The 14391-nt window shown below is 39.8% G+C and overlaps 2 protein-coding genes across 8 annotated transcripts; one reads left to right on the forward strand and one right to left on the reverse strand.

The window, feature by feature from the left end:
* The first annotated feature begins 484 nt into the window (after positions 1-484).
* Positions 485-5524, forward strand: LOC307045112 (G2/M phase-specific E3 ubiquitin-protein ligase-like). Of its 4 annotated transcripts, none has more exons than XM_079690625.1 (13): positions 485-664; positions 1552-1669; positions 1804-1926; positions 2038-2347; positions 2473-2564; positions 2964-3005; positions 3233-3300; positions 3384-3476; positions 3583-3893; positions 4002-4180; positions 4330-4502; positions 4635-4849; positions 4961-5524. In XM_079690625.1, exons 4-13 carry the CDS (start codon positions 2053-2055, stop codon positions 5200-5202), a joined length of 1710 nt encoding a protein of 569 aa, XP_079546751.1. In that variant the 5' UTR covers positions 485-664; positions 1552-1669; positions 1804-1926; positions 2038-2052; the 3' UTR covers positions 5203-5524. The 4 variants fall into 4 exon arrangements, with proteins under 4 accessions (XP_079546751.1, XP_079546754.1, XP_079546752.1 ...); XM_079690628.1 differs by having other exon boundaries at positions 572-664; positions 2038-2280; XM_079690626.1 differs by lacking the exon at positions 485-664 and having other exon boundaries at positions 704-1669.
* A 172-nt stretch (positions 5525-5696) lies between these two features.
* On the reverse strand, positions 5697-9671 carry LOC307045113 (uncharacterized protein). 4 transcript variants are annotated; one of them, XM_079690629.1, is made up of 5 exons: positions 9597-9671; positions 8784-8883; positions 7502-8243; positions 6956-7174; positions 5697-6493 (listed from the first exon to the last, which is right to left on the reverse strand). In XM_079690629.1, exons 1-5 carry the CDS (start codon positions 9660-9662, stop codon positions 6277-6279), a joined length of 1344 nt encoding a protein of 447 aa, XP_079546755.1. In that variant the 5' UTR covers positions 9663-9671; the 3' UTR covers positions 5697-6276. The 4 variants fall into 4 exon arrangements, with proteins under 4 accessions (XP_079546755.1, XP_079546756.1, XP_079546758.1 ...); XM_079690630.1 differs by lacking the exon at positions 9597-9671 and adding an exon at positions 9379-9580; XM_079690632.1 differs by lacking the exon at positions 6956-7174.
* Positions 9672-14391: the final 4720 nt, after the last annotated feature.

The following is a 14391-nucleotide window of genomic DNA, read 5'->3' on the forward strand; positions in this document are numbered from 1 at the left end:
CTACGGACCTACGGATCAGCCACTGAGCCTTTACCTCAGCATCAATAGGAAATGAATGGAAACTTATCTCCCGATTATAATGGGACGAATTTGTACAAAGGGGCACACAGCAATGTAGTGCCGACTTTCTTACCCACTGGAACGCAAATCGCTTTTCTTTACCGCTCATCATCTATGCTATCTATCGCTAACTATATCGCTATCTGTATGCTATCTATCTTGCTAGACCCTCCAGAAAAACGCGATTCTGCATTCGCAGAATTTACCGCATAATCAGCAAAATGGCGCAGATTTTTAAAAGGCCGCATATTTATCAAAAGGCTGCATAATCCCCGAATTTTTCCACACAAAGTTGAGGGGAAAAAAAGTTAACTCGTCTTGACGTGAAGTAGCGATCGTATTACGGTGGCCCTGAGAGGCCAGGGTGCTGCAAATAAAAGAACGCTGCAAATAAAAAAAACGCTGCAAATAAAAAAAACGCTGCAAATAAAAAACGCCGCGATGCAAATAAAAAAGCCACAACGGAAGTGAATTACCGGGGACTATTATTGCTGATGCACATACGACGGAAGTTAATTACCGGGGACTATTATTGCTGATGCACATGCGTTTTTTTATGCGAGAGAAGAAGAAGGCTGGGGGATCTCCGGGAAACATCTCATGGGTAAGTTTATAATGTTAAAGTTACACAGGATGTAGATAATATCTGTCGCTGCCGTATTTATGACTTTAAATGACGTTATTTTGTGTGTGGGAGCAGATTATGTGTGTAGTGTATAATGTTAGTAGAACATAGCTTTGATCAAAACTGCAGAAAGCTATTTTCAAGTTGTTTGCTTGTCTGTAAAAACTGTTTGATTCTGCTCGATTTATCCGTGCAGCTTGAACCGTTTTAAATCTAGACCACACACACACACACACACACACACACACACACACACACACACACACACACACACACACACACACACACACACACTCACAGTATTCTTGCGTGTTTAACTGCCTGAAACTTGTCTTGCCCTTGTCAGTGGGGAATGTCGTGATTAAGACACACTTGCAATCCATTTTGGGAGATTCCTTGTATTAAGCCAGCGTTGAAAGTAGTACTGATTAGTCTTTCCAAATGTGTTAGTGTTATTTAAAAACTAGTGCAGTGCCCGTTCGGGGCATGGCCGTTCAAAGCTTGTGCCTGTACTAAGCGGACCGATTGTTTGGCTCCCATAATTGCTGCTTGCAATGTTGTCCGGGGGGCGTACCCGATCGGAGCGCGTAGATTCGTCAAAAATAAAGGTTTAGAAAAATGAATCCCAAAAAATTCTAAATGAAGGATGCAAATCATCATGCAATCCGCAAGCCATATCCGAAAGCTTAGGTCGATCTGACAAACAGTCAGAGAGATATGCGAGCCACAGACACACACACAGACACACACACACACACACGGACATTTCTTGCTTTATATATAGATAGATAGATAGATAGATAGAAAGATGTTCATGCAATTGAAGCGCAAAGCAACCTAATGATACTTTATTTGTTTTCTTGCAGGTCATAATGTATTGTCCTTTTTGTGGACAGCAGCAGGACTCTAAATCAGCCTTTTGCTGTTCATGTGGCAAGGACCTCAAATTCCTGTGTGATGTTGATAAAACAGGCACAAGTGGAGGTAATTTTTATTTTTTTATTTTTTGAATTAGGCTTAGGCAATGTACACTCTATATCTTATGAGTATGGGTGAGAACACTGTATGTCTCTCTGTTCTTTGTCATTGACGATTGATTGGACTCTTATTTCAAGCAGAGGCTACAGGAAAAAGCACACTGGAGTTATTCCGGACTTTCCGGAGTGTAAAAGAGAAGGAGAGACGAGCAGGTTTTAAGAAAAAAAAAAACACCATCAAAAGACAACCTGAAGGTTGTGAAGGTACATTTTTTTGCTGAGATAGACTAATAATTTGCCGACAGTCCATTCTGTCATGTATTTATAGTGTCACTGAACTAGTTAACAGTCGCCTATTTCGTTGTTTCTCTGTAGATTTCAGTAGGCCTTATGAGGCTGAAAGATGGTGTACCGAAGACTGTAAGAGGAACAGTACTTCCCCTTTTGATGCGACCAGAGTCGGATGCGGACGAATTGCAGAGAGCTGCTGAGCAAAAAATGAAGGCCTTCGACAGAAATTTACATGGTGGTCCCTACGTACTGCTCTACCCTGACGGTACAAAGATAACTAATATACCAGGAACAGAAGTACCCTTCACTCTAAACGAGTACAAAGAGGTAGTGGGGAAGGCCTACCAACGTATCACACTGTACATGTGTACAGCTGAAGATTTCTTTACATCTTGTAAGTAATTGTGAAATGAATTACCAACCAAGAAGAGCTTTTTTAATTGATTTGTTTGTCAAGGAAAGCACTCTGTTGTTCTGAGTAGTCTAAAATCCTCTTATACCTGTTCTTGTATTTCACAGCTCAGGAAACCAGCTCTGAATCCAACTCATCGGATTCAGAGGTGATCATCATGAGTCCAACTTCTGCAGAATTCAATGCAGCTGATACATTAGTGAGTACTACATTTTTTGTATCTTAGATCGCTTATATTGTAAATTCTATCTGGAAGTGAAAATGTTTCTAGATTTCACATAGACGGCATATTTTTACGATGAAACATGTCCCAAAATAGCATTTTAAATTGCGGTAAATGTTGCAGCGTCCTGGCTTACACATATTATACAAACTTAAGAAAACAACTTTATTTAGTGCAGATCCCTGCAAAATCACACAATAATAATGTGTATGTTTTTCACTGAAAGTAATAATGTAAGAAGGATCATTCCCCCTGGCGCAAATCACATACACTTTCTGTTAGAATAATAGAATTCAATATTTATGTTCAAATGTGTTAAGCTCTAGTTCTGTCAAATTTGAAGTGTCACACTGATATATTGTTTTTTACTTCCAGGTATGGGAACCTGCAGAGTCAGGCAGTGATTCAGCAGCTCCGGTAATTGTGGCTCCAAAACATTGTCTTTTGTTCACATTTAGCCTTGTCTGGAAATATTGTCACACAATTAATGTCTTAAACTACATGAAATAACGTGTCACACTGACCCAGAGATCCACGTTTGTGTACATTAGAATAGTCTTTTCTTTCTAAATCAGCCCTCAGATAGCCATGATTTAAAATACTTCAACTTACCTGTCCCATCCCTGTTATGGTTTGTGATTCAGGTCTTATTTTCTGACTCACAAGAGGGCCCAGGAACATCAGGAGGTGTGCTGGAAACTGCGTGCTATAGGTATTATACTTTCCTTTCTACAATTCAAGTATGTTTTATATGAAAACATCAACAATGTAAACTTGTGTATGTCAATTTCTCAGCAAATATACTCAGCTGTATGCGCCCATTGTAATAGAGGATAAGGATGACTCAGACAGTGTTGAGTGCAGTCATGACATTCCAGAGGATACAAAGTAAGAGAAAAGTTACCCTTACTTCAACTGTGGTTGTTATTTTTCCTGATCAAAAATGTGTGCTATGGTGTACCATTTAACATGGTCATAATTTATCTGATGACAGGGTGGACCAGCAATCACTTTCTGAGATAACTGCAAACCTGGCCCTAGAGATTGACCATCGAGCTGTCAGCAGATTTAACATCTGTCGCTCGAACATCTGGGATGGAGCAGTCAGAGGATTCAAAAGGGCAACATTCTCAGAAAAGAAAGACATCCTGGTGAAATTCTCTGACGATGAAGGGAGGTTTGAGGAAGGTCTCGATACAGGTGGCCCCAAGAGAGAATTCCTCTCCCTTCTCATGAAAGAGCTGAACAAACGGCCCATATTTGATGGACCTGTGGAGAGCCGCTACCTGGTCTACAATTCAACAGGTTCTGTTTTGTGTATAATGTTTTAAAAGAACCCATATTTCAACCTTGCAGTGTTTTCAAATATAGAAACTGATTTAATATTTCTTTATTCTGCATTATCTTGGACAGCTATCAGAGAGGATGAGTATTATTTAGCAGGGAAGATGATTGCTGTGTCCATTGTGCATGGTGGACCTGGTCCTAATTTTCTGTCAGAGGATCTGGTCAGCTACATCTCAGGGCAGAGCAGTTTCAAGGCATCTGTCGGAGACATTACAGATGAGGAGATAGGGAAAGTCCTACAAGAGGTATGAGAAGGGTGTGAAATTCTAGAATAGGTAAAGAGAGAGTTTTGTCCACTTAAACCATTCTTTCAAGATATACTTCTGGCATTACCATTTTTTATAATTACGTGTCATATTTGAAATGTGTGGGACTCTGTTATCTCTTCTTTTAGATTCAGAATTCACCCTCAGTGGAGATCCTTCAGGACTTGATGATACGGAACAGTGCCATGTTGCAGACTGCTGGGTGCTTCAGACATGTCAGGTCATGTGAAGAAAAAAAAATGATAGTAGAGGATTACCTGAAGTGGTACATAATCCACAGGAACAACACTGCAATCGAAAGGTAGGTTTTTGTATTTCATTGTTATTGCTAAAATAATTATGAAAAACGTGTTGCTGTTGTCCCATTTTCTTGCTTACTTACTTCTACATGATGCACATGTATCTTTGCATGCATCTTTTAATTGTATTTTAGATTCAAGGCTGGACTTGAAAGTTTGCAGTTTCTGACAGCTCTGCAGCAGCATCCGACGGTCCTGACCCCTGCTCTCTGTCATGCCGATGTGAAGCTGTCTGCTGCAGAGATGGAAAATCTGTTCCAGCCTGAATTTAGTCAACAGGGAAGCAACAGAAGGGCTCAGGAAGAGAAAGCTATGAGTTACTGGGCAGATTATCTTCTCGATTGTGAAGGTTAGTCAATTTGCTCTTGTCTGATTTTTATACACACAGATTATAAAGAGTTCCGGTGTTGATGTAGATAGTATTTACTGTCAATTGATTCCAATGTTCTCTACTTTTTAGAAAATGACAGCTCAGTGACCTTGGAGGAGGTGTTAATGTTCGCTACAGGTGTGCCATGTGTGCCTCCTGCTGGTATGAGTCCTCTGCCACGCCTTCAGTTCCTATGTTCTACAACGTCAACATTCCCAATGGCAAATACCTGTGCCAACATTTTAAAGCTTCCTCTTTTGGACACTTATGGTGCCTTCAAAGCCAACATGAACTTTGGCATTAATAATTCCCCCGGCTTTGGGTGCCTTTAAACAATTAAATAACTTGTGGTAAAAGTTAATGTTCCCACACACAGTAGCTACACAGTCCGTTGTTTTAATGTTGCGATCTGTCAGACCAAAATGTTGTGACGTAAGAGAGATGTGAGTATTTTTCATGGCAGATTTGTCCTATTTCATATCTAACATGTGAACAACACCACACATTTGTATTGTATTGTTATTATATTCTCGTTAGGTAGGTAAGGTAGACCGTGGTTAAATCAAGAGTTCAGAACATGTGTTAAGATGTTTTACAAATATTTACATAAACAGTAAATAAAGACTGCAAAAGGCACCTTGTTGTGCAAATGTGCCAATTTTGTTTTGCCCATTTTATCAACATGTTTTTACATGGACTTTGTGAAAGAGTAAAGCTGAATGATTTTCATTAAATGGTTTAAAAGTGTTTCATTTTAACGTAAGGACTTGTTTTTCTACGTAAGGCATATATGTTACACACTCGCTACAAAGATGACACGGCTGTAGCTGGTTCACAAGATTTTATTCTCAGATCCACTGTGAAAACAGAAATAACAGTAGCATATGTGACTGATGCAATGAATGAATGTTATTGTTGATTCATCAATTTGTTATGGGCTGTGTCTGAAATCACTCAATACTCCCTATATAGAATTCCCTATATAAGGAGTAGGGAGTAGTGAATGAGAGTGATTTCGGACACGCCTTGGTCTTTAAAATGTCAGAAAGTGAAGCCTCACAGAGAACAAATTAATCCAGCAAATATTCTAATTTTAGAGGCTGGAACCTGCTTATATTCAAAATTAAAATCAATTACCAAAATATTAGGTGTATAATCTTCTGACGATCGACCATTCAACTGATAACACGGATGTAACACTAAACATGTTTTACAGAATACATGAATATGCTGTATGTTTATTTAAACAAAGAAAGGTTTCAGTCTAATGACTTATGCAAAGATACAAGCTGAATATTTCACTGGACTTATCTACTCAGAATTGCAGCATTCTAAATAATATTCAACCTACATTGGAAACTTGTACACACAAAAAAGGTTCTGGGGGGCTGGTGGGGCAATGTATTCTACACTCCAGACATGTTTTTCATGGAAATGTAATTCTGAACAGCAGCTGTCCAGTTCACTGGTGGAGCCAACCCACTCCGTCTTTGCAAGTCCACAAAATGCATCTCCAGATTCTCATCACCACACAAATTGTACTGGGATGATGCTTGCATGATGCCATCAAAGTGGTGTAGGGCTTCCCAGGACACTGGAAATCCACACTCCCTTCCGCCAAACCTATGACCAGTCATAAATTGAAACATGAGTCAAGTGATTACAAATGGATCATTTAACCCCCCAAACATGCTAAATAAGCATTATAACTAAAACTCCATTGAGTCAGTTCTTCGTTAATTAAATCCTAAACAAAGAGCTTTGACTTGAGAAATTAATCTCAGGTTGACAGCAGCTCTTTCAGTCAAATATGGTCATTCTACTCACTTTCTAACACAAGGTACTTTTTGGAATTGAGTAAGATAAATCGACAGAATAGCTTTGGATATCTTCTGATTTAGGTTTTGTGTTGGAATCCATTTTTAGTCGTTTAAGACTTGAAATCATTTTGAAATAATGAGTTTTCAGACTAAATGAATCACGTTATTTATCAAGTGACAAACTTGTCATATTGGGCTGATACACCAAATGATATGAAGTCAGATATATTTTAAAGTAATATTACCAAACAATTTGAATACAAACCTGTGAGGCAGGTGGTACATGGCATCAGGTTTACCTGATGGACACTGAGACAGGCGAACAGGTCTGATGGTGTGGTTGTTCCACAGCTGTCTGTACTCATCGAGGTCTTTTTGGAAGATGCCCAAAAACACATATCGCAGCAGACACTTGTGCTCATGGCTCCCATTGAAGAGGTGCCTCTCTCTAAGGTCACTGAAGAGCTCGATCCAGAACTGAGTCCTAATGGTGGAATTCAAAACTTTTGTATTTCATGAAAAAAAGACAACTTCAAGTAAAAAGTCACAATATTTCTAGAGATGTTGAACATTTCTTGGTGCGCTCCTACATTATTTCATTTGGGAGCACATAAACTCCCTTGGGAAAATGTTAGTGTACAGCTCTAATGTAATTTCACAATTTTTTTCATCCAGATAGATTTAAAGTATTTGGGCACCTCTGTAACACACACACACACACACACACACACACACACACACACACACACACACACACACACACACACACACACACACACACACAATTGGACCTGACCTTAAAAGGCTATACCTTTGCTTTCTGAAGAAAGACCACCAACTCTCGATGCGCTGGTTTGCAGTTGAGGTACCATACATGTGACTGAGGGCTCCTGCAAAATCATCTGTGTGTTGAGATCGTAATGTGCAGTTAATGGCTGCCATAGTGCCGTTTTCAGTTCCACAGTCAGTGCGAAGGCGGGCTGGAAGTAGTCCAAACTCCGATACACACTGCAGGTAGTACTGCGCAATGATGCCCGGATCGTTGTTAGTGCTGCCACTCCTGAGCCACATAACTTTCCTTGAAAAGCCGTCGATGCAGCCACTGATGGCAATACCAAAGGGTTTAAGTTTATCATATCCATCAGCGTGCCACACTTGGTTTGGTCCTGCTGTGACGTATCCCCTTCGGACAAACCTTCGCCTGGAACGAAGTTGAACACCAGATGGATCTAGTCTGGAAATCGTCTGTCTAACATCCTCCCTTTTTACTGTCAGGTGATACTTTTGTTGCAATGTCTGCCACATAGCTCTGTAACCCAACAGCCGACCCGAGCCTCTCAGTTCATGTGCAACAGTTTGGTGTACAGTGCCAATGGGAGTGTAGTCTGTCCTTCTTGTTAAGCCAGCGTTCTGTAGCCTCCTCTTTAAGGTCCTCAGACTAAGAAAAATGTTGTGTCTTTTTTCTAGAAAATCAAGTATCACTTCATAAGCGTGTCCCTCCGTGAAGTACTTGTGGATGAGGCCTGCCTTGATTCCTTCATTAGATGCTGTGACTGAAGGGAAAAGACAACAGTGTCATTAGGAATGAAACTTAATAACAAAAAACCTATTAAGAAAAAAATGAAAATGTATCAGTAATGAGGAAAATACCTGAAAAGTTTGATGCATAAGTGTATGTTTTCAGTATGTTCAATGCGTGAACAATTCCAGACATGAGGAGCAAAAAAGAAGAGAAATAAACAGGCAAAGGACAACATATTGGGATACTTACATAATTGGTAAGGATAAAAATACATATCAATCTAGAGGTAGCAAACAAAAAGGTACCCTTTTAATGCCTGTATTTGTGCATAAACGCATCAGAAGGCTCAACCCTCCGCACATGAAGGAGCACATAATTGGTCAACTTTGGTATTTCACCTGATTTTTTTACTTGTTGGCATTTTTTTTTATCAGTAGTTCTAAATCATGTTGAAATTGCCATGACTTACAATAATATGTGTATAGCATATATTAAAATGGCAACAAATCATATACAAATAAGACATTATCACTGTACTGGTGAAATTCTTGACTTTTAAGGAGGAGCTTACCATCTTCGAGAAAGGGAGCCAAACATTCAATGTTGCTGCCACAGGAGCCGCAAAACCTCCCAAAACACCCAGCAGTCCCACAATATGGACAATACATTGCCTGTGGAAAAAGAGCAATGTGAATGTTATTCATTTGCAATTAAGTAACAGCTACTTGGTAAGCTATTGCAGCAGGTAATGTTACCTGCAAACAGCTGACACTAATTTAACAGCAGATATCAGCTGCAATCACTTAATATCTGAACCATGCATCTACAATGTCAAAATACATTAAAAAAAAAAGAAAGATTTAAAGCCAGTACACTTCTCAAAGGAAGCACGTCTTGGATAGGATAGAGACCCTTCTCTATCTCTAAGCAGGATAAGAGACCCTCATTTATCTCTAGACAGGCACATTTAGATGACATGTTGATGGAGTCAAGATTGACTACAGGATGTTAGTGAAGATCTGTACTTGTATGTATTCAATATAGGGCTGGGCAACGATTATAACACGTTATCTTGCCCAGCCCTAATTCAGTAAAAGTTGTTCCTTCAGAGCATGTTGAGGAGAGGACCCGAGCTCGTCTGTTGAATAAAGGCATATTCAACTTACTTTGTGTGTCTTAGCATCATCTTTAAGTCCCGGTCGGCTCAGATCCGTTTGTTTAGAAAACAGCTAACGTTAGCAGATAAAAGTAGCTATGTTCTACTAACATTATACACTACACACATAATCTGCTCCCACACACAAAATAACGTCATTTAAAGTCATAAATACGGCAGCGACAGATATTATCTACATCCTGTGTAACTTTAACATTATAAACTTACCCATGAGATGTTTCCCGGAGATCCCCCAGCCTTCTTCTTCTCTCGCATAAAAAACCGCATGTGCATCAGCAATAATAGTCCCCGGTAATTCACTTCCGTTGTGGCTTTTTTATTTGCATCGCGGCGTTTTTTATTTGCAGCGTTTTTTTTATTTGCAGCGTTCTTTTATTTGCAGCACCCTGGCCTCTCAGGGCCACCGTAGATGATGATGACGTGACGTCATCAGCTCGCGCAACACAGAAGTTAAACAACACCGTAGAGTGAACGAACTCACACGAGAGAGAAAACACCAAGATGAAAAAATCTGATCCATCTCATTTACAGACGAACATTTCTGCTAAAGACCGGGCAAAGCAGTACCCCAATGTCTTTCACAAAAGTGGGGGGAAACTATTCTGCACCCCGTGCAACTGTGTGTTGGAGCATAAGAGAAAGTCGACGGTGACGACCCACTTTGATTCATTCAAACATTCGAAAATGCTTTCTGCTGCTGCGGACAAGAAAGCCAAACAACTCACGTTCACCGAGGCATCAACCTCCAAAACGCTTTCGAGGGCTACAAGAAACAAAGTGAGTAGCCTAAAAGATTGAAGCTCAGATAACGAACGAGTAAATGAAAACAGAATGAGGCGGAGAAGTGTGTGTGTGTGTGTGTGTGTGTGTGTGTGTGTTTGTGTGTGTGTGTGTGTGTGTGTGTGTGTGTGTGTGTGTGTGTGTGTGTGTGTGTGTGTGTGTGTGTGTGTGTGTGTGTGTGTGTGTGTGTGTGTGTGTGTGTGTGTGTGTGTGTGTGTGTGTGTGTGTGTGTGTGTGTGTGTGTGTGTGTGTGTGTGTGTGTGTGTGTGTGTGTGTGTGTGTGTGTGTGTGTGTGTGTGTGTGTGTGTGTGTGTGTGTGTGTGTGTGTGTGTGTGTGTGTGTGAGAGAGAGAGCGAGAGAGAGAGAGAGAGAGAGTGATTAAAATAGCCCAATTGCTTTTACAATAAATAAACATTGAATGTGTTTAATTGAATAGGAAAGGGGTTTAACGTTAGTGGCAGGTTGTGTGTGAGAGAGAATAAATAAGACAGCCCAATATTTAAAAAATACATATTCTTTTTTGCAACTTTACGCATATTTCGCAACTTCCCGCAATTTCACCGCATACAATCACATAAAAAACCCTGCATGTTTAATCGCATAATTAAGGATTTTTAGCCCGCATAATCGAGGATGTTAGCCCGCGTTTTTCTGGAGGGTCTATCTTGCTATCTATCTATCTTGCTATCTTGCTATCTATCTATCTCTCTATCTCTCTATCTATCTATCTATCTCTCTATCTATCTGTATCTCTATCTATCTATCTATCTATCTATATCTCTATCTATCTATCTCTCTATCAATCTATGCTATCTATCGCTATCTGTATGCTATCTATCTTGCTATCTATCTATCTCTCTATCTCTCTATCTCTATCTCTCCTATCTATCTCTCTCTCTATCTATCGTATGTATATCGCTATCTACCCGCTCAACAACCTCGTAGACCGGAAGTTTACAACCGCACACTCAATGAACCGGAAGTTGATGCCATCTTGTGCAACTAGCCTATACATAATTTTTCCGAAATAAGGTCCCACGGAGGTCAACCGGAAGGGGAGGGACTTCGCCACTGATGGTCCGCTGTAACGGTGGTGGACTCATCAGAACAGATTGGGCGAGCTGACCACTGGGCCTCACAGGGAGGGGGGGCAGGAGTTCCAACAAGCCGTTTAGGACACAGATTGAACACACATGCTATACAGAGATGCTGTATGAGAAACCAATGTGAGTTTGGAAAATTGCACAATATAAATCTATTCTAGTAGACCTCAACAATGGAATTATGATCAGTGGAAATGGCCATGACATGGGACCTTTAAGGCAGTGTTTCTGTTGGGGGTTGTAAGCATTAAGCTAGCACTGTTGTTAGCGCTAGCACTTTTATCATGCACGGTTTCGGTTTTAGCGTCAGCGCTAGCTAACGTTAGCCACCCAAAACCGTGCAGGATAGGCTAAAGTGCGAATGGTAATCTTGATGTGAACACAAACACTGAGCGAGGCTCCAACGGTAGTCTTTATTTGATTCCATATTCAAAGGTTTGCGTTTATTTATTAATCAATCATCGAAGCAGTCACCAGAAACTTGCAAGACAGTGTGTTAAAGGGCACATGTCATGGCCATTTCTACTGATCATTACATTACATGTCACTTGTTAGACGCTTTTATCCAAACAATACATACTCAATACTGTGGGCAATCCCCACAGGAGCAATTTGGGGTGAATTGTCCAGGGAGACAACGACATGCTGACTGCAGTGGGGTTTGAACCTGTGACCCCCTGATCTGATCACCAACGCTCAATCACTGCACCACACGCCAGGGCTGCACGAATTTGGAAAATATGTAATTGACATTTTTCTGACAAATATTGCGATTCGATTTGCGATATTTGTTTTTAAGCGACCCAATGGAAGTTTATTGTAAAATGCGGCCATATCTCCGGCTAGGAAGGTCGCATCAACATGCTCCGTCTCTAGCACCCCCGCAGCTCGAGCTACGAGTGAAAGAACTAAACTTACATAAAACTTCCGTTGGGTTGCTTCAAAGTCAAGCTTCAGTTTAAAGTGGACCTATTATGCTATATTGGAAAAATATATTTTAGGGCCATACGTATACAAAACATGTCTGTGAAGTGTTTTGCTTAAAATACCAAACAGTTCACCCATTGTAGCCATGCCTCATACTGCTGATACCCCTCTCTTTGCAGCCCTGTTAGAGAAAAGCGGATTTTGGGTCCTTAGCTTGAAGAAAAAAAAAGAGGAGGCGGAGCTAATGCCTGATCAGAATTCTACCGGAGATAAAGTTAAATTCTGCTGTGATAAAACACCATCTGTTCTAAACCACATCAAAGATTATTTCTGAAACAGCATGGAGCTCAAATGCTTTTTCTCTTGCGGGTTTATCACAAGGTGAGTTTCTTTTTGTATTTCCTGCTTTTTAAACACATGTTAAACACAAGATCTTTAGCATCTAAAGCAATATTGATAAATGATTTAATATCAGATTATAATACTGATACTGTATATGCTGTCTCACTGAAACTTGGTTGAGACATGAAGAATATGTCAGCATAAATGAAGCCACTCCACCCAGCCATATCAATACTCATATTGCTCGAGTCGAGAACACAGGCCGAGGAGGTGGAGTTGCAGCAATCTTTGACTCAAATGTACTTATCAATTCAATTATACCTACTTTGAAAGCCTTATTTTTAGTCTTACGCATCCGACTGTAAAACTTTGCAGTCAATCTATTTGTTACAGTGTACCGTCCACCAGGTCCATATTCAGAATTTTTATCAGATTTCTCTGAGTTTTTATCAACTTTGGTACTTAAAACCGAGTGTAAATAAACCAACCCACTGTTATAATCACACTCTCGACCTTGTTCTGACTTATGGTATTGAAATAGAGGCAACTATTAGTCAAACCGCATAATCCTGCTTTATCCGACCATTTTTTGTCAACTTTTGAAGTACTGTTACTAGACTACAAAGCATTAGTCAAAAGCTCCTGCAGCAGAAACCTATCTGTTAATGCTAACCTATCTGTTAAATGTAAGGAAGAGATTCCATCATACTTAACTCGATAGCATGTCTGCATGTAGGGGAGGAAACTTATACGAAATGTACACCACCCCAAATTGATCATATTGTTGATAGTGCTACAGATGCGCTGCGAATAAAATTGGACTCTGTTGCTCCTATGAAAAAGAAGAAAATAAAACAACATAGACTAGCTCCATGGCATAATGCCGAAAACCACAAATAAAGCAAAACTCGAGACAACTTGAAAGGATATGGCGTTCCACTAAACTTGAAGAATCTCGTTTAATTTGGCATATTACTCTCAATGAATATAAGAAAGCACTACGTAAAGCGAGAGCAGCCTACTACTCTTCATTAATAGATTAGAATAAGAAAATGCAAGATTTCTTTTCAGCACTGTAGCCAGGCTGACAGAGAGCCACAGCTCGACTGAGCCTTCTATTCCCATAGCACTCAGTAGCAAGGATTTGATGTGCTTTTTTAATAATAAAATTGTTACTCTTAGAAACAAAATCAATGACCTCTTGTCTTTGACCAGTATAGCGTTATCAACAGCTCCCGGAAATGTAAGCTCTAATATTACACTAGATAGTAAACTAGAATGCTTTTCAGCCATGAACCTTGAACAATTAAATTCAATGATTCTTTCTTCTAAACCATCAACGTGTATCTTAGACCCGATTCCAACTAAGCTGTTAAAGGAAGTTTTTTCATTAATTAGCACTTCTTTATTAAATATTATGAATGTCTTTATTATCAGGCTATGTTCCACAATCATTTAAAGTTGCAGTAATAAAACCTCTTAAGCACAACCTCGATCCAGAGGTTTTAGCCAATTATAGACCTATTTCTAATCTCCCGTTCCTCTAAAAGATTCTTGAGAAAGCGGTCGCAAAACAGTTGTGTGATTGCTTAAAAAACAATTATTTATTTCAAGATTTTCCGTCTGGCTTTAGAACACATCATAGCACAGAGACAGCTCTGGTTAAAGTCACAAATGACCTTCTAATAGCCTCTGACAAGGGACTTGCCTCTATTCTTGTTTTGCTCTATCTCAGTGCTGCATTTCATAATATCGACCATGACATCCTATTGCAAACAACTGCTTTAGGCTGTTTAGGTCCTATTTGTCTGAACTCTCAGTTTTTTTGTGTCAACAATGAATCTTCCATG

Source organism: Notothenia rossii (genome assembly GCF_949606895.1).
Source record: "Notothenia rossii genome assembly, chromosome: 6".
NCBI classification, from domain to species: domain Eukaryota; kingdom Metazoa; phylum Chordata; class Actinopteri; order Perciformes; family Nototheniidae; genus Notothenia; species Notothenia rossii.